This window comes from Podarcis cretensis (assembly GCF_951804945.1).
Source record: "Podarcis cretensis genome assembly, chromosome: Z".
NCBI classification, from domain to species: Eukaryota; Metazoa; Chordata; class Lepidosauria; order Squamata; family Lacertidae; genus Podarcis; species Podarcis cretensis.
The window spans coordinates 27,806,462-27,827,394 of record NC_137184.1 but is presented as its reverse complement, the minus strand read 5'-3'; the positions used below and the strand labels follow the sequence as shown (position 1 = coordinate 27,827,394).

Below are 20,933 nucleotides of genomic sequence, written 5' to 3'. Positions count from 1 at the left end.
TCAAGGTTACCAATGCTTGGACTCTAGTATAGTGGTACCTCGGGTTAAGTACTGAATTCGTTCCGGAGGTCCGTTCTTAACCTGAAACTGTTCTTAACCTTAAGCACCACTTTAGCTAATGGGGCCTCCTGCTGCTGCCGTGCCGCTGGAGCACAATTTCTGTTCTCATCCTGAAGCAAAGTTCTTAACCCGAGGTACTATTTCTGGGTTAGCGGAGTCTGTAACCTGAAGCATATGTAACCTGAAGCGTAGGTAACCCGGGGTACCACTGTAGTCAGATCCTCCTAATCCAGATATGACTACAGCTGGTGTACAAAATGAAGGCATTCCTAGACACAGAGGGCACTTTGGCCTCTAACAGCATAGATGTGTCTACAAGCTACATACTTGCTAGGATTGTACCCTTTGTTAGTCCAACCCACTGACATTAACGGACACTGCTTTTAGGATGCTTCCTATAATATTTTATAGTACGGATATGTTTGCCAATCAGGGCTCCTCCAGAAGGAAAGGCAGGATATAAAAGCAATACATAACAACATTAAAACTGTTTCAACTTCTGCTGCTGGGATTGTTTTTTGAGGCCTTGGTTTTGGAGATCTTATTTTGTATGCAAAAACACCAATAAAAACTACCATTGTCTGTTGCTCTTTTTAAAGGGGGGGGGGGGACTTAGCAGGATGGGGGTCAAGGGAGGGCTGTAATTGCAGGTTGTAGGATGGCAAGATTGGGGCCTGGATCAAATTTGGAACGCTCCCGCTTTTACTCAAAACCAGCTGCACAGCCTAAGTAAGAACGTCTGGCAATCAGAGTGAATATCTGCTTGGAGGCTTGGGCACATTTCTGTAGAGCCACAGCATGCCCTATGCTCTACAGAAAGTTTAGAAGTGATGTGATCCTCACCCAGACTGCTTGCAGTCTGCAGTCTTGTTGGTTCTGGTTTTAGGTAGTGCCATTATTCTGGAGCCTGAGGCTCTAATGTGAGAATGTCACACTCAAAGGTTTCAGCATAGGCTTTCCAGGCAGTTTATATGGAACCACCCCTGCTGCTTTTTGAACAATAGCTGGACATACAAAAGCACGCGTGTGTGTGTTTGTTTGTGTGTGTGTGTGTGTACCTTTTCAGCAAATTTGAAATATCATCTTCGATCATCATTTGCCAGCCTGGTGCCCTCCAGATATTTTAGGCCACTCCCAGTCAGGAAACTTGTGGCTGCTGTGCCAAAGGAGCAAAGTGGGAGAGGCAAACAGGAATAAAATGAAATAAGTAGTAAAATGTGGCAATTTCTCAGAAAACTCAGAAATTTTTGCCACGGCGGGCATCAGCTGTACACGGCTGCTATCATTAAGTCCTGCCAGCATGGCACAGATGTACGCCACAAGCTCAAATCAGCACTCCACAGCTGTGCATCTGTTGCACTGTTTCAGATTGAGAGAGGTGCCTTTAATGTTATGTGCATATTTGAAGATGAAGAGTTTGGAGGTGGGACAAAATGGTTGGGAGGACACATTATTATCCCACTTCAGAGAATCATGTCTGAATTGTGCACTCTGCAGTGTGGTCCTTCACTTTGTTTATTTGCCAGTTTAAATATTCATGTGATATACTTGCTTTTAGCCCCAAATAGCCTCACAAATAACAGAAAATTAAAAGAGTGAAATTAGTTTAAAAACAAGCAAGCAACAAGCTTGCTGGTCAAAACAGGATCAGTACTAAAAACTTCTGATTAAGTTACTTCTGATTACAGATGGCCCTCAGCGGGGTGGGAAGTAAGACAGCAAAAAGGCAATAAAAGGTAAAGGTAAAGGTAAAGGACCATTAGGTCCAGTCGTGACCGACTCTGGGGTTGCGGCCCTCATCTTGCTTTATTGGCCGAGGGAGCCGGCGTACAGCTTCTGGGTCATGTGGCCAGCAGGACTAAGCCGATTCTGGCGAACCAGAGCAGTGCACAGAAATGCTGTTTACCTTCCTGCCAGAGTGATACCTATTTATCTACTTGCACTTTGACTTGCTTTCGAACTGCTAGGTTGGCAGGAGCCAGGGACCCAGCAACGGGAGCTCACTCCGTCGCGGGGATTCAAACTGCCAACCTTCTGATCAGCAGGACCTAGGCTCTGTGGCTTAACCCACAGCGCCACCCGCATCCCTCAAAAAGGCAATACATAGGATCTAATTGCACAATACTTGGGGGTCATAAAGCATGCCCGTACCTCCATCATTATCGATGCTGTCTCCACACATCATTTCCATGACAACATTGCATCCCATTCCACTCCAGCCCACCTGGCAGACACAGTGCCATCCATTTTGATCAAGGGTGCATCTTCCATTTCCATAACACAGACCTGGGCACCCATCTAGGAAGAGAACAATTAAACAAACTTTATCTATTATCATTGTCCATGATAATTTTTATCAATCAATCAATTTTATTACCAGTGTGACATATTACCACTCTCCTTGTTATACAACCATTCTGTCATAGCTGAATACTGTTTGTGCAAATGGTCAACAGAGATGATTTTCAGCTGAAGAAAAAGTTGTTTTAGAGCTTCTTGAATGGAAGCTTGAAACAAGCACTTAGTAAGGGTGGGTGAATCTCTATTTTAGACATATTCTCCCAGTTTCTCATTTTCCAATCTTAAGTTCAGTCCTTCACATTACCTCATCAGTTTCTGGCTCGATATATATATATATATATATATATATATACACACACACATACATACATACATACATATTTATGTATATGGTCCTCTTGAAAATTCATCTGCATTATGGAGCAAATTTCTCCTTTCAGTCTAGTACATACATTTTTTCACAATCAAGTTTTCCTTATTACAACACATTTTGTATGTTATTTTCACTACATACAACACTTTCTATATACATTTTTGTACACATTGCCTGGTTGGATAACTGCCCTGTAAAATTTGGAGAAGTCTGCATTTTAAAGGATGGTTGTGTTCCAAATCTTATACTGTTTTGAAAAATGTGAGTTAGGTAGGTTTAAATGTGAACTGCATCAAATTTCTCCTGTATCCCTAATAACATGCAGCCTGATTCTATGCAGGTTTATCCCATAGTGAGTCCCACTGTACTAAATGAAGCTTGCTCCCAAATAAGTGTGCTCTGATCAGCTTATGGATCACACCCTGGACCACATGTAGGGATGAAGAACGGTTTTGTCTGGTTTACATTTTTAGGCAAACTAACTTGATTCTCACCTCCTGGACTAATGCATGGAAAGGAACATAATCTTTGGATTTCATACTTCTCTGACTTTGCAATACAGCTCTCAGCATTATAGGATAAAAACATTTAGAAATGCATACACTGAGCAAAAATATTATATAAATATGTATTTTCTTATGAAGTACATATATTAAAGTATTTAAATACAAATTCATGTACGAATTTTCATACAGATTTAAAAAACAAAACATGCAGATTAATATGGAAATAAGACTGAAAGGACTAATGAATAAACATTTGTGAAATTAACACAGACTGGAATAGACCGATCCATTATATTTAAAAAAAAAACCTGCAGAGAATAACTGCTTTTACTCAACAGCTTATCAAAATTCAAACTTGGTTCAGTGAATTAAATATAACCCTGTGGTTTAGTACACTTAAGAACCCCAGTTCACTCATGATTGGCTTAACCCTCTCAGGTATCTTTTTATATTTACACCTATACCTATACCTATACCTATAATCTCCTTAGTTTATTGATTGCACAAACTAACAAACTGAAACATCATATTCTACTTGCATTTTAGATGGTTTGTAACCCTTGTCTTTTGTAACATTCTTTTGGAATTCTCTATTTTTAAGCGGGGTGCAGAAACCTCAGACCCAGGGGGTAAATGTGGCCAACCAGGTCTCTGTTTGGCCTGCAGGGCTCTCTCCACACCACACACCCTCCCCAGCCACAGCTGCACTCTCTCTCTCTCCACACACACACACGTCATGCTGCACAAACTCCTATAGCATGTTGCCTTATTAATATGTCAATGAACCCTGATAATGCCTTTTGCTTGTCTGGGTAGAAGAGAGGAGGGGATGTTCAGAAACTGGCATACTGTACAAAACTAAAATTTGCATTTGTTGCTCTGCCTCTTTTTGTCTCTGGCTCTACCCACCATTGGCAGAAAGGAATAATAGAACTGTAGAGTTGGAAGGGACCACAAGAGTCATCAAGTCCCAACCCAATGCTTTTTTTCTAGAAAAATAGGTCTGGTACTCTCCATAAAGTTGTTACAGTAAGTGCCACACTTTTTAACAACAACAACAACAAGGTTCTGGTACTGCATATCCCTGAGTACCTCCTGAAAAAAGCACTGTCACAACCCATGCAATGTATGAATATTTTGCTCAATGTTGGGTTCAAAACCAAGTCCCTCAGATTAGGAGTCTCCTGCTCTGCTGAGTTATCCCAGCACATATGCAGCCCTTAGGCTGAAAAAGCTTCTCTGTCCCTGCTTTTAAGTATGCCAAAAGAACTGCAACCTTGCAGTCCAGTCCTTTGTGTGTTTACACTGACGTAAGTCCCACTATGTTCAGTGAGGTGTGAGCGTGTTTTAAGACTGCAGCCTTAATACCCATAAATGGTTTGGATTCACTCTCTTTCTATGACATGCTCATCACAGCTTGAGTTTCAGCCAGCAGATGTGTTCAACAGAGCTTGCCTGCAGCATTCTGAAGCTGCTTAATTATGTTCTATTGATTGGTGAGCCTGGGTATTGGCAATAAGCTCTGAGCCAGCAGCTGTGTCTGGGGGCGGGCGGGGGCACACCAAGTTCTCAGCATTCATACTGCACTCCTAACATCCCTTAGCAAGGCAGACAGAATTATCTGTAGCTGTAGAAATTCAAACAACTGGCTAAAGAAGAACTCTGTCAAATAAGAATCAATAGGTCCACCACAAGACTCCTGCCAGAAGACTATGAAACTATGAAATTAGAGACTAGCAATGGACTGGGTGTGGGGAAGGCAAATATCAAAAAGGCTGTCTTCATCCCTGCCAAGCTTCTTGAATATTAAGATCTGCAGAAGGGGCTTTCTTGGTACTTAGGTCACCCACATAAGTGTGTGGGAATGTCCTTCAAGAGATAACTTTCTCTCTGACAGCTGGGGATGCAAGAAGACAGTGATTTCCATTCCAATGTTCACTTGTAACCATCAACACTGTTTCTATTCTGCTACGGTTCACTTTCCAACAAATACTGTCATTTGTCTTGCACTATTTAACTATTTATGTAACTTACATTCATTTCAGTGTAAACGTCAAAGCAATGTGGAAAAAAGACATTCACAACACACTGTAAAACAATGATATGAACAAATGCAAATTGCATTCACTTAACTGATTTCTGTTCCTGACCACAGACAAACATGTGAACTGCAGCAATTTCTGCCACCTTTTCTGTTTTGTTAGAAGTCACCAACATCCATAGAGGCAGCCCTTAAGCTGTATAAGTCCTTCTCCACTGATGTGCCTGTTTCACCTTCATTGTACAGCACTTGCCGTAAACTGAATTTACTTCTTTATCCTGGCCTTTGTCAATTAAGATCTTTTGTTTTGTGGTACCCACCTTTTATTGGATCTATACTGCTGTGTTCCATTTGGAATGATTGACTTATTTTTATTATTGTTAACAGTTTTATGTTTTATAACTTTATACTCCTTTGCTGTAAGTCACCCTGGGACCTTATATGGTGAGGGGGGGGGAGTAAGCTTATAAATAAAAAGAAATGAGTGGGGAATGGAGCCATTGACATTTTTTGAATCACATGCTTTTAACTATCCTAAACCTTGCCCCTTCAACAGAGCTATACCTCAGGCTTTGCAGACTTGAGTCACAGGGAGACCCAGGCAAAAGAAGGAGGTGGACTACAAACATATGTTTCCCTCAAATGGTTTGCATTTTCTCCTTTTTCCCCCCAAGCTTGCTCCTTAACAGCTTCCCTCCAACAAGTCACGAACATAACATAGAAGAAAACAGAACCAGCATTTGTGTACCTAAATGAAAATACATAAACCTTTCAGTATTAATTTGCCATCTGTTGATTAAGATGAAGTGCCTCCACTTACTGAAAATAGGTCGTTTTGCTACCTTTGTGAATGGAAGATATCATTAATCTCATCTTGTTATCTCAATGAACATTAAAAAAAAAGGTTTCCAGCGGTAACATCGTGTGAAATAAATGCACTGCAGTTATTTTTAATAGTTATTGTTCTCTATCCAGGAGTGTTTCATCGTCTTTTGCAACATGGACTGTTCTAATGAACTGAATAGCAAAATATGATGGCTTTGATCCAACTATATATGTGGCATAGCAGCTGGCCGCTACGTGTGCAGTCCCATCTACTTGGAATCAGTACTGAGCTGCAGCATGGCCTTGGTGACATGCTGGAGTTAAATAAGGTTGATGCCTCCAACCCCTTAAGTATGAATGTCAGTTAGTTTTTTTTTGTGGATGTTTGGAAGCATCAAAGACACAGTGGATGCAAGTTGTAATAAAATGCGGGATGGAATTATCTGCAAATCCTGATGTCGATCTTAACCACATGAATTTTTCTAATCCCTGTCTTGCTTCTTAATCTCTGCAAGAAGCAGTACCCTTTTGCTTAATATATATATACAAAATTCAAGTATAGTATATGCATCAATATATGCATTATTGTACAAATGATTTTACATACATGCTATATGCTTATACATTCCGAGTTTCGTAAGCTAGCATTTCAAACATGTACATGCAAACATGTATATAATTGTATAATGATATGAATGTTTTAATTCGTTTCTAAAATTGTGCCGTGGAAATATAGTACAGCATGGAGTTGGCCTCTTTTATACATATTCTGCATGTAACATACACATATAAGTTTACATGTAATTAGCTACGCCTGGTATAAGGTAGCCTCTCAATGCCTCCAACACAATGTACCCACATTCTACTCATGAAATGACTGAGCGCATGAAGGTGGAGCAGGATCATGCCTCCTTGCTCGATCCATGAAGTTTCCATATCTACTGGCATCCAATTCCTACAAGCATCTCCTTATCTCTGTACTGCATTCAATCCAGAGAAATGAGATCCTTCTCTCCCTCATCAGTCAGGCTTTCTCTGGTTGTTGAAAAGTCCCCCCACCTCCAGCAACTGCTCAGTGCTTTGATTTAATATTTTGCTGCACTTTGCATTTTTTTTCATTTCTTTAAATTTTAGCTTTGTGTTTTTATAGTTGCATTCTTTCCTGCAAAGTGCTTAGAGATTTTTCTTGCAAGGCGTTTAAGATTTTTCAGTTACACAGTCTGTACACTGCATAAATGAATGATGAAATAAATTATTTAGTCAATGCATGTGAACACAGGAGCCAGCTCCTAGGGGCTGAGGTCCCTTTGCCCCCCCATAAAATATTTGAGGGGGCTGGTCCCCCCAATACTGATGGGCATTGCCATTTAAATAGTGTGCATGTGCCACATCTTATGATCAGTTTATGTGGGGTGGGGCCAGTGGCGTGGCGTGGGGGTGCAGGGGGGCCCGGCCGCACCAGCTGCAACATCTGAGGGGGGCGCACTCGCACTTGCAGCTCTCTGCCCCTACCAGGTTAGGGGGTGCAAATTACTTGCCTTGCCCCGGGTGCTGACAACCCACGCTATGCCACTGGGTGGGGCTTACCTACCCACCCACCCCAATATTTTATTCAAGTTGGCACCCCTGCATGCGAACATAAAAAGAGCTCATACCAGAAAGAAGTCCTTTTAGTCCAGCATCCTGCTGTTGCCAACCAGATGCCTGGATTAATTATAACTGTATTTTTATTTAAAATGTAACCAAGAGCACAAGAAAGAGATGTTTAGGGTTTGGGTTTTTGCTGGTGTTCAAAGGAAATTCAGTAATCAAACAGAAAATATGCCTGCAAGTGAATTAAGAAGAAACCAGTGTATTTAAAAAGAGCTGGTATCTGGCCAACCTGTTTCTATAAATGCAGGCACCCAAGTCTCCTGCATGCAATTAAAACCTTTATGGATTTAAAACAACAACAACAACTTTGGGAACATCTAGATGACATTTTGCCAAGGCTACACTATTAAATGACTTGGAGAAAATGTATCATTTTTCATTAAAATTGAACAGTTACATTTCCACAGCTGAGCAATGACTTCTGAACAGAGCTGTGAGTTCTAGATTCTTATTAGGAATATCATTAGAAATTAGCCTTGGGGTAGAGGGGAAGGAAAGAAAGGGACGTCTTTAATAGCTAGCACAATATTTAAATCCTGTAAAGTGAAGGGACAGAATATAGGAATTATTTAAACTGTCTGATGGTTTTGGTCTCACAGAGCTTCTATTAAATGAAACCGAAATGGGATGTATGTTTTCTAATGGTTATGTCAGTATTATTTCACACAGAATCCGTGAAAAGGAACTCAATTAGGGTGAGCAGAAACAAAATAGAATAGTGCTCTTATGTTTTTGGTAGTTTTGTAGAAGGGAAAATTCCAGTAGATTACTTTTCCAGCCCTATTAATTAGGGTGGCCACTTAGCAATGGAGTCTCCAATGTTTTTCGGTCAGTGGGCACATTTGGAATTTGGAGAGAGTACCATGGGTGCCCGTCACAAAATGGCTGCCACTTTGAGAAGAGTAGAAAAAGAGACAAGTGCCAGCATCAGCCACCGAAGCACTTGCTCTCAAGAGCAAGTCCAGAATGGAAGGGAGGGGGGGACTCCAACCTTAGCAGCCAACAAAATGTGGGAATGTTTAAGGAAGAATAGGGAAAGCCCAAATTTAGCAAGGAGCAGTGTTTTTTCAACAAAGACTTACTGAAACATTTGTGGGCACCACAAGATGTAGTGCTGGGCACCCTGGTTTCCATAGACACTATGTCCCTTGGCTTCGTATCATTAAAAAAGAGGCTATGTGCCACTGAAAATGTAATTTTCTAAAAGAAAAAAAATGTACCCCAATTTGCATAAATTTGCATATATTGATTTATCTGAATTGCATAGACTGATCTCTTTGTAGATACAAATTTAGAAATAATTAAATTTCACAGGAGGAAAGCTAATTAATTCCCCACTCAAAATACAGTCAGCCCACAATTTACATGCATTTAATTTGTGCGGATTTAGTTTTATGTGTCTGGCAGAAATAAAAAAAGAGGGCAAGTTTCTGGGAGAAATAACTTTGAGAATCCTACTCATCATTTAAACCAATGTGTCTGACTATATGTAATTTTGGCTTTAGGCACAATCCCTGGAACATAACCCCCGCATAAGCTGCAGGCTTACTGTACTGCTAATAAATAGACTATTCAATGAATTGGTAATTCATCCACAAATCAGCAGGTCCACTTCTGATTTCTCACCCAGATCTTGCATAAAAATCAATACCACTTAAATGAATTACACCACATTCACCGGTCATCACCCCTCCTAATGAATAATATGCATATTTCCTTCCAAGAAATATATTCAAGGCATAGAATCATAGAATTGTAGTTGGAAAGGACTCCAAGAGGCATCTAGTCCTTCTGCAATGCAGAAATCTCAACTAAAGCATCCACGGCCTATGGCCATCCAACCTTGACTTAAAAACTTCCAATGATGGAGAATCCGCCACCTTCCAAGGGAGTCTACTTCAAACAGCTCTTACCATCAAAAGGTTCTTCCTGATGTTTAGTCGGAATGTCATTTCTTGTAACTTGAAGCCACTGGTTCTGGTCCTACTCTCTGAAGCAGGAGAAAACAAGCTTGATCCTTCTTCCATGTGACAGCTTTTTAGATATTTGAAGATGTCTGTCATATCTCCTCTCTGTCTATCATATCTTTTCTAAACATACCCAATTCCCTCAACCATTCTTCATAAGGCTTGGTTTCCAGACTCTTATCATCTTGGTTGATCTCATCGGCACACATCCCCACTTGTCAATATCCTTCTTAAATTGTAGTGCCCAGAACTGGACACAGTATTCCAGGTGTGGTCTGACCAAGGCAGAATAGAGTGGTACTATTACTGCCCTTAATCTGCACTCTATACTTCTGTTTATGCAGCCTAAATAGTATTAGTTTTTGTTTTTGTTTTGGGCTGCTTGCATCATGCTGTTGACTTACGTTAACCTTTTCACTTGTACTACTGGCAAGCTAGGTGCCCCCCCCCCAATCTTATATTTGTGCGGTTGGTTCTTCCTGCCGAAGTGCATTCCTACCTTGCACTTGTCCCTATCAAAATTCATTTTGTTATAGTTTTGGCCCAGATCTCCAATCTGTTAAGGTCATCTAGAATCCCAATTCCATCTTCTGTGGCAGCTACCAATGCTTAAAATTTTTCATGCATCATAAAACTCAACAATATGTCATAAACTCAAAACCCTAAAAATCTATAGAAAAGGCAAAATGACTGACCTAAACTAGGCAACTGTAGAAAATTAATTCTAATTCAATCTGGGTCAGGGTTCTTACTAGGAGATGAGGTGGCTTTACTTCATTAATTGGTAGGACAGCAAGTTAGAGTTGTCACTGCCACAAGTCATATATTGATTCCTGAAATGTCCTTGGAAAGTGGTTTATAATGATGTCCTGTTCTGTTCCCTTCAGGGAAGCTGTAGGGGGCCAGGGCAGAATGGATGCCCCATGAACCTACTGAGAGAGGTGTTTCCTTTTCTTTCCCAGGGGCATTTGATGATTCAATTCACGGTGCACAGCAGTGATGACCTGTGAGCTTGCTGGTTTGTTATGAAAAAAGAAGTCTACCACCCACCACACAATTTACACTTCTGGACAAACAATGCAAGAGTACAACAGCTCAGACAGTGCTGGGAAAACTGGGCTGCCTGGTATGAAAAAGGGCACCTGGCCTACTTCCCATTATAAGCTTCATTTGGCCAAAACCCTCTTCTACACAATGCAGCTCAGTCTAAACTTCTTCCAGACACCTAACAAGTTTGACTTACTGACTTTCAAGGAAAGAGATTCCACAGGCTCCTCCCCCAAATTCTCCCATAGTTGACCTGGTGCTAGAGCTGAGTTCTAGTAATGTTTAATTTGGGCACCTCCCCTGGATTGTACTGGGGAAGGAAATACTACCAAACCTTGTATTCTGACACTCTCCTAAAAGGGAAAAGTAGCTCATTCTATCTTCAGGCAGCATTTCATCTATAATGCAGCTGCTGGAGTCACTGCAGAGCTGGCTGGATCTGCAAGGGAGTTTCCCTCCCCAAGGGGAATATATAAGGGGTGGGAGAGGCAAATAACATGTATTTCCAAGAGGAATTGATTTAGTAGGACATTGCTTGAGGGACTTTTGCCTCTTCCTAACACCATCTCCCTGTCAGGTGGATTACCAGCAACTGGACTAGGTTACAGTTCTGCAATTATCCTTCCTGGTCTCTTCCGTGGAGCAGAAAAACTCTTCCAATGTTTAATTTCAACAAATATGTTGCCTTTATTGCTCCTGGCTATGATGTTTCATCCTCTTTGCGCCAGGCACAACCTAGACCTACTTGTAGCGTAACAAGGCTCTGTTCAGTCATGGCTCAGTAGTCAACTTCATCTGGTCTTTCATTTGCTTCCAATGTCACAATTTTCAGACATTTTCTTTCACCAGTTCTAAAATGTTTGGACTAGTGACACTATCAGCATGCAGAACACAATCTGTCATTGTGTACATTCAGTATAAGCTACTGAACTTTATTTTGATTGGTTTTGTATATGTTCGTAGAATATTTTATTATACAACTGTACACCACCTTGAAATGCATGCATACAGACATAAGTATCGTAATAAAAAATAAACTAAAACCAGTATGAGCTAAAGGTACCGTGTTTGTAGGGGTGTGTGTTGTCTTATTGCTACCTGTCAAATGTTATTCTGAATTATCCAGTTGTCTGTTTAATCCCAACCTGAACTGGAGTGTGTGTGTGTGTGTGTGTGTGTGTGTGTGTGTGCCAAAAGTTCAAAAGCAGTTTCCAGCAATAAAAATATAGATAGAAACAAGATACAATTTAAAAATTAAAAAAGCAGTATGAACAAAGGCAACCTAACACCCAAGAGTAGGCTGAGAAACTCATCAAAAAGCCAGGGAGTTGACAAGGTGACAGAAGACCAACAACAGCATTGCTGTCCATGAATCTAGGGGGAGATATTTCCAAAGTCAGTGTGCACAGCACAATTTCCCGCAGCCCAACATAGTGTGTCATACAAAGTGAGGCAGTTTAAGCGCACACATAATTAACCTATTTATTTATTTATTTATTTAATAAAAATTTTATACTGCTTGATTGTAGAAAAAACCTCAATGGTACGCACCCAACTCACCAATGGTGCAATGGTCCCCTTCCCATCCAGGGCTGCATTCACACTTTCCATCTTTGCACTGCCCATGTTCAGTGCAGTGAGAAGTACAGGTGCGCTCCTCGCATGTTGGGCCTACCCAGCCTTCTTCACACTGGCAGGTTCCTCTTGCACAAATACCATGGCTGCCACAATCCAGTACGCAGAGTTCTTTGAAAACAGAAATTAGCAGACCCAGTTAATTTAAGAAAGTAATAACAATGAAAGATTAATGTTCACGTCCACATTTTCCTGAACTTGAGGCCAGGTTTGTTCAATGGGGTGGGTGTCTTGGTTCACGAACCACAGATGCTCTTACAGGGGAGCAATAAAGTTTTATTTAAGGCCTGCAATGGTCAGGCTACAGGTTCAGAACACCAAAGGGTCAACTAGAGAACAACAACCAGGGGTCTGAGACCAGACAAAAGCTACAAAGATGAATTGACAAATGGACATGCCCCTTCCACCTGCTGTCAAAAGAGAGGCATGTCATGCTCACTTGTGAGACCCTCTGTTTGAGACAGGTGTGCTTGGAAGCAGACTGCAAAAAGGAATGCAGTACGGGTCAGTTCCCAGTGGTGGAGGTGGTGCTTGTTCCTTGGTGACAGGATGAAGGTTGGCCCCTCTGGCTCCACCTTTTGCTATCCCGTCTCCCCTCCTGGCAGGTTGAAACCTTTCCCCCCCCCACACTGCTAATGAATGCCCCTGCAACATGGATGGGGCACAACTGGGAGTAAGTGAGATATCTCCCCTTCCTTACCCTCACCCTACAAGGAGTGTCCTCCTCCTCCTGTTCCTCACCTGACAGCAATTGCCACTGCAGCCCAGAGCCAGTTAGGAGATCAGGGCTCATTAAATTGGGAAAGAGATTCTCAAACATACACACATACACGATTGCACAATATACTATACATAATTCCACAATCCTTTGGACCACACTTCTGAAATAGCACCCAGCTCATTGGACCTGGGAAGCACATAGGAAAGGTTCGGGAGGGATTACTTTGAAGCAATAATAAATCCAAAGGATAAAAGCTTTATTGCCTGACAGTTTTGAATCCACTAGGAGGTTATTTTCAGAAGGGTTGCGAAGGTGAGCTTGTAAAGATCCCTGGGTCCCAGTGCAACTCTGGATTTCTCTTCGGAATCCCTAAATAGGTCTGAGCCTAGAAAATAATAACTCAAAACTAAAGCTACCAGCCAAATCCTCTTTATTCTATCACTCAGAAAAGAAATGCATGACAATATGGGCTTCAACATTCTTGAATCTGTAGGATGAGTACAAGGCAATTTGGTTATCAGGAAACTGGCTGTTCTGATTGTCATACCAGGGAGTGCAAACATCATTATCTTCCATGATGTGAATTATTGTTCTTATGGTCCTAGCATTTGGCTGTGTTCCAGAGATGAAAAGAAGTCCCCTTTTTTCTTGCATCTACCTAGGTTTTGGTTTTTTAGTTATTATTATTATTATTATTATTAGTAGTAGTAGTAGTAGTAGTAGTATTGGTGGGTGTGGTTTTTTAACTTCTTTACAAACGATCTCATTAGGAATGAGTATTGAGGTGGCCAAGACTGTTGGGGATGCTAAATTGTTCATGGATGTTAAAATAAAATGGGTTGTGAAGAGCTCCAGAAAGGATGTTTCCAAACTGAGTGAATGGGTGCTAAAATGGGAAATGCAGTTCAATGTAAACAAATGTAATTGACGCATGTTGAGACAAAAATTATATCTTAATCTCACATATACACTTAGGGGGTCTGAACTAGAGGTGATGGGCCAGGAATGAGACCTTGGGGCCATAGCAGATAGTTCAATGAAGATGTGTGGTAGTTGTGGAAAAGGCAAATTCTATTTCAGTGATCATTAGGGGAGTGAGGAACTGAAAATAAAACTGGTTTTATAATGCTGTTATACAAATCTAAGGTGTGATTTCATTTGGAATACTGTGTGCAGTTTTTGTCACCTCAACTCAAAAAGGATATTGTAGAGTTGGAAAAGGTTCATAAAAGGGCAACCAAGATGATCAGGGGGGTGGAGTGACTGCACCATGAAGAATGGTTGCAATGCATGGGACTTTCTAGATTAGAAAAAAAGGCGAGTAAAAGGTTAAATGACAAAATTTTATTAAATTATGCATGGTCGGGATACAGAAAAGTTTTTCCTCCCACTTTCATAAAACTAGAAGTCATGGGCATCAAATCAAGCTGAATGTTGAAAGATGCAGGACAGATAAAATGAAGTACTTCAATAATAATTAAATTTTATTATTTGCTTTTTTTGCCAACCGAAAGCAATTTACAATATTTTAAGCAAACACACACACACCCCAGCATAAAAAAAATCTAAAAGACAATTCTATTTGTAAACATTAGATTAAAACATGCCACCCATGCAAAAATGCCCAAGGGCTAGCTAACCAAAAAGTACTGTTTTTGCCTGGCATCTCAAGATATATAACAATGGTGCCAGGCGAGTCTCCCTGGGGAGGGCATTCCACAAGCGGGGAGCCACCACTGAAAAAGCCTGTTCTCATGTTGCCACCCTCATGACCACCCACAGAGGGAACATATGAAAATGGGCCTCCATTTGTAGCCTTATGAGGCTTTGCCCTCGGGTGGGAAAAAGTATTGCACCCGGGAGAGGGAGATGGGAGTCAACAGACACTCAAGGAATAGTTTCGGAGAAAAAGCTTTATTTCTACCATCCATTAACTGGTAGAAGGAGCAAGTGTGATAGATTCACAAAACAAGCACGGGTTCACAGTCATTTGCACAGAGCATATATTCCCCTTCCAGTTCCCTCCCCTTTCTCCTCCTCTTCAGGAGTCCTGCCCCATGTGTTTCCTGAGCATGAACAGAAAGCTCCTGTCTTGGACTCTTTTGGACTGTTCCCAGGAAAGGGGGTGAGAAGCCAAGGGGGGGGGGGGGGTTGAGGAGCCTTGCAGTTCAGCATGTTCAAAGATGTGTTACAACCAAATGAGAGAAGATTCATTTCTCAGGCTTGCTTTGAACAGAGCCTATTCATTAGCTTTTTGAAGCCTTCTCGTACTGATAAAAGTAACGGTTTGCCTATGCACAGCATCTTGTGAGAAAAGCAGAGGAAAACTTTAGCTGTGGATTTTTAGAAGACAAGAAATGAATTTTGGACAGTTTTGAGGCCTGGTTGGGGGGGGGGAATGTGACTTCGGGCCTAGGTGGGGTCACCTGTCCTCACCTCCTTCACATTTACGATGGCAGGGTCCAATTGGGTTCATACGGTAAGAGGTGGTCCTAAAGGTAGTTTAATTGATTAATAGAACATAAATCAATGTGTTAAATCCTATGCACTTCTTTGAGAGTAAGCCTGATTGAACTCTATGGAACTTACTTTTCAGCAGGCATGCACAGTACCACACAACTATAAGTACAGTGGTACCTCAGGTTAAGTACTTAATTCGTTCCGGAGGTCTGTACTTAACCTGAAACTGTTCTTAACCTGAAGCACCACTTTAGCTAATGGGGCCTCCTGCTGCCGCCGCGCTGCCGGAGCGCGATTTCTGTTCTCATCCTGAAGCAAAGTTCTTAACCTGAAGCACTATTTCTGGGTTAGCGGAGTCTGTAACCTGAAGCGTATGTAACCGGAAGCGTAAGTAACCCGAGGTACCACTGTATTATTTATTAAAATTCTATACCACTCTTCAGCCAAGGATCACAGGGCAATTTGCAATATAAAATCTATCCTACTGACTTAAAAGGCTGTTGCATAGTATTTCCTGTGGCAAAGTCTCACTGAGGATCCAGAGGGCAGTACACCAAGACAGAAGGAGCAATACAACTGCTGTCTCTAACCAAGGGCCAGAGGGAAAACAGAAACCCTTGACAGCCCATAACTTTGATTTCCCTGTTGTTGTTGAGCAGCTGCATCAGGGACAAATATAAAAATAGCTACTATCGACCTCATCACACCCCACCTTTCACTTCTCACGGGAAGAAGTCTCTGACATACCACTATTATATGTGGATAATTTGCATTATTTCCCCTATATAAAAAAGGAGGTGAGAAGATCCAAGTAATTTTAGCTCAATTAATTTCTTGGATGTTGAATCTAATCATATTCCATAAATTTATTAAACAAATTAGAAGACTGAGTTATCAAAGGTCTCAGAAATTACGTATGCCATATTTTGTAGATTAAAAGGCAGCCTTAAATTCAAATTATGGCTGAACTGAGCCCCCATCTGCAGTATACATTTAAAGCAACATCATACAATTTTAATAGTCCCAAATAATTATGGGAAGTGTAGTTAGTAAATGGTAATTGAGAGCTGTAAGGAGACCCCTATTCCTCTCACATAGTTAAAATTTCCAGAGTTCTGCGGGAAGAGGGGTTGACTGTTGAACTGCTCTGAGAACTGGAGTTTTGTGAGGGGCACAAGGGGCTCCTAACAACCCTCAGCAAACTTAATAAACTACAGTTCCCAGGATTCTTTGGGGGATGCCATGGCTGTTTAATGTGGTATGATACTTATTTAAATGTGCAATGCAGGTGGGTCTCACACTACAAAGCCTTCAGAAGTAATTCTGCAGTGGCCAGAAGATCAAGATCTCTGAGAATAAATTTAGACTGATATTTTAAAATGTATTTATTTGGAGGAAAATATAGACTTCTTAATCAAAAGCACCTGTCTCAAGTGGGATATACGATGCTCAATAAAATACAGATAAAATAAAGAAAAACTATTTTAAAAGTATGCCTAAAATAATCTTAGATATGCAGGTATAACATGGCATGGTATGAGGAAGATAATCTGACATAAAACAGAAGACATGTCTTGCTGCGGCATCAGGCCAAAGACTTATCTAGTCCAGCAATCTTTTTTGACAAATGCTGAAGATGTAACTCTTTACCCTGACTGTTGACATTTCTGGTGTATATTTTTAGGGCTCATCTTATTTTTGGTTATTGTAAGTTGTTTTAAACTATCTAATGTTGTGTTTTAATGGTTGTAACCCACCCTAGAACCTTACAGTGAAGAGCAGGTAATAAATTGCAATAATACGAAGGAGGAGGAGGGAGATTTGGTGTGAGTAAGCAAGCTTTGAGTTGAAGGGTGATTGACTGAAATGTGGAGATTGCTTCTACTCAATGGAGGATTCCCACACCATGTAGAACCTGATTTCCCAAGGTTCTGCATCATATAAAGAGCTTCCATGAGTACAGAATCCCACTGCTTCAGAATGTTGCTCTTGAAATCATGGAAGGCGATGAGGATGCAGCTAGCAAGCTCATATTGCTTCTTCACAATGACTGTGCTGTATTTCTGAATTTGGACAATGCCTGTATAGGGTTTTTGTATGCAAATAGTATTACAATGAAATTACAAGAAATTCATTGTTTCTGTCCTAGGTTGCAAATTATATGACTGCTGTAGTGTTACTCCATAGGTCATAGGATTACATGAAGCTGCCATATGCCAAGTCAGATTATTGTCTACACTGACTGGCAGCAGTTCTCCAGGGTTTCAGACAGGAGTCTGCCCCTGCTGTCCCTGGAGATGCCGAGGATTGACCCAGTGACCTTATGCAGAACCAGGGAACCAGGCAGAGGGCCTTCTTGGTAGTGGCACAGGCCCTGTGGAACACCCTGCCACCAGATGTCAAAGAGAAAAACAACTACCAGACTTTTAGAAGACATCTGAAGGCAGCCCTGTTTAGGGAAGCTTTTAATGTTTAATAGGTTTTTGTATTTTAATATTCTGTTGGAAGCTGCCCAGAGTGGCTGGGGAAACCTAGCCAGATGGGCGGGGTATAAATAAATAATAATTATTAATATTATTGTTGTTGTTGTTATGCATGCAAAGCATACGCTGTACCCCTAAGCTATGGCCCTTCCCCTAAAAAGGGATTGTGAAGTCCGCCAGTTAGCTCACCCTCAATCTTTGCAAACTCAAAAGTCCCCTGCACACAGGTGGTATGCAAATACTCCTGAGCACATGCACCCATGTGCTGCATAAATAGAAAGAATGGAGCACACATATAGGAAGTGTCATATATCCATGTATGTGGGCTTATTCCAACGTGGGGACCTTGAGTACATGGAAGTCAAGGGCAGGACCAGGAGCAGGCATGACTCTGGCCCACCATTCACACATTGATTTCTACATAGATGACCATGAGAAGATGGCACAAACAAGAAAGTTATTGCCTTGCCTCAAAGGACCGATTCCTCGTGAATTATTGACTGTGAAAGCCTGTGAGAAACATTTTATATTTGCACACTATATTTTGGGGCTTCAAAGCAAGTGTAGCTGCAATAGACAGATATGGATAGAGAGAGTTATTTAGTTCTCAAGCTGCACCCCAGTCTCAAAGTCATGAGCCCAAGAAAGATAATGAAGCTAAGACAGGAACATAGAGGGGGTGTGAAATGCCACGTCTTTTTGCACCAGTCCTAATCTCCCAAGAGTGGCAAGAAAAGATGAACCTGAAATAATGAAAGGAGTGGCTTCAAGCTTTTAAAATGCCCAAGACTGGCCTTTCCCAAGCTATGTTTCCTGCAAAAAGAGACTTAATTTGGAATGGAGATCACGGTTGCAATTTGAAAGATAAAAGGCAATATAAAAGGGGGCGGAGAAATAGCCTAGGTCTGCAGAGAATCATCAGTCTGTTTCTTAGCTCCCTTAATGCTACAGGTCTAGTCAGTGATCCTGGAACTGAAATTATTTTGCTTCTGGCAAGTCTAATGGGTCACTATATACAATTTCTGCCTGTGTCATTAGCATGACAGGAAGATTTAATTGATTGAATGATAGATTAATTCCTTAAAGCTTTAAATTGATTAATTAATTGAGGCAATTTGAATTGATTAGGGCTCTGAGTAAAGGGCAAACTTGTTTATTTCTTGAGACTATTTTGGTCTTTGTGTTTCACTTAACAGTGAATAAGACAGGATATATTAAAGATAGCCTTTGCTTCTAAAAGTGGTGCCGTTTGTTGATTAAACTGTCAGTGATAGTGACTGAAAGGTGCTATTGAAGTTTTGGTAATTCACATATTTATTTCAATTTAATTGATCAAACTGAAGATGGTGATTCAACTGAAGCTTTAGTTGATGGGTCAGTGGGCACAGCTCATCTATTGATTAAAACTCAAACTCCTTAAATGCTATAAACACACTATGTAAATAAAATATGTCCAAGAAAGCTTCTTTGTGCAATTCAAGTTCATTTCCAATACTTCTTTTTTAAAAATAGTTACACTGCACTTAACCTGACAGACAATTTTCACGACACTTCTGTAAGTGCAATCTAAAATAATGAAGTCTGTTTTGATTTAAAATGTCAGTTTTGAGGGCTGGTAGAAGAAGATTCCCCGCCTTGTCAGCAACAGATGATTGTTTATTAACTGAATAATAGTTGTACGGGCAAAATAGCAATTTCATGTACAAACAATATTATTTTTTAAATGTTTGAACAAAACCCGTTATCATAAGCAATTTTTTTTAAGCACAGACGACACAACTATAATAAATATATAAATGAAGGCATGATATAAAAGGCGCTGACAGCTATGTAATTTTATACCAGGCTTCTTTCTGTTTTTAGGTGTCATAAATAGCAATACTTCTTTCCTTATTGCTCCCTATTTATCTCTGTAGAAAATGTATTAATGTAACAGACTGTAATCAAACAACAGAAGTGTGTCATAGAACAAACCACCACCCTTAGGGGTCTGGACTATACAAACGAAAAGCAGGTATACAGACAAGACTTGACATTCTCAGTAAATTCTAAATAAATATATTCGTGACTCTATCAGCATGGCACACTGTTGTTGTAACATCAACATTTTTGAGATTTGGCACTTATATTTTGTTGCCTGGGAAAAAGCACCTTTATTAAGAAGTTGATTTCTATAGTTGTTAGGGAGGCTGTCCAATGCATTTTGGCACCTGAGGGGAACTCCAAAATGGTTCCTCCCCCACCACTAGGGGAAAAGGGGTGAGGAAATATCTACATCAAGAACAAGAAGGGAAGAAAGATTGACATCAGGATCTGCTGTCCTGGTGGCTCCTGCCACCTGAGGCAGCCACCTCACCTTGCCTCATATGTGGGCTGGCCTGGGAACTGATGCTCAGTTTGTATGTTCTGCCATCTCCCTTGATGTGCTAATATAATGTAGTGCTTTGACATGCTAATTATTGAGCAGTTCAGCCATTATTTACAGAGATATTTAGGCCTGCTGCATTGAGGGTGAGACCCAGGAGTGTAAGGCAGAAAAGAAGATGGCAGAGGCACTTCTCCTATCAGCCCCAGGTCCTATTAAAAAAAAATGTAAAAGTTACAGGGTGCTAGAGTCAGCAGTGGGGCAGCCTCTGGGACCCTAGCATTTGCCTGACCATGACACTAGGCCTGTTTCAAAGAATAATGATCCTATCTCTTGCTGAATAATAATTGTACTCTTGTCTTTTCACAATATGTCTGTGCTGTATCCTTAGGGAAATTTACTTCATTTTATATCTTTAAAAATTCATTATAAATTACGGTATATTTTCAAAGAACGGGGGGGGGGGGGGGGGGGAGAATCTTCTCAAAGTTGATTT

At 40.8% G+C, this 20,933-nt stretch overlaps 1 protein-coding gene and 1 long non-coding RNA gene across 11 annotated transcripts in view; one reads left to right on the top strand and one right to left on the bottom strand.

Annotated features, from left to right (window-relative positions):
- The window catches only part of LOC307207744, a 962,945-nt gene that overhangs the window by 148,883 nt on the left and 793,129 nt on the right, over positions 1–20,933 (top strand). The window lies entirely within an intron of this gene.
- Positions 1–20,933, bottom strand: part of TENM1 (teneurin transmembrane protein 1) — a 399,682-nt gene that overhangs the window by 128,813 nt on the left and 249,936 nt on the right. For 8 of the 10 annotated variants that reach the window (XM_079961576.1, XM_079961584.1, XM_079961580.1 and 5 more), the window contains 2 exons: positions 12,325–12,519; positions 2,212–2,358 (listed from right to left, as the gene is read on the bottom strand). In XM_079961576.1, the coding sequence (XP_079817702.1) occupies positions 2,212–2,358; positions 12,325–12,519 (342 nt within the window). The remainder of the gene's footprint in view (positions 1–2,211; positions 2,359–12,324; positions 12,520–20,933) is intronic. The other 2 variants (XM_079961581.1, XM_079961585.1) reach the window with 1 other exon arrangement.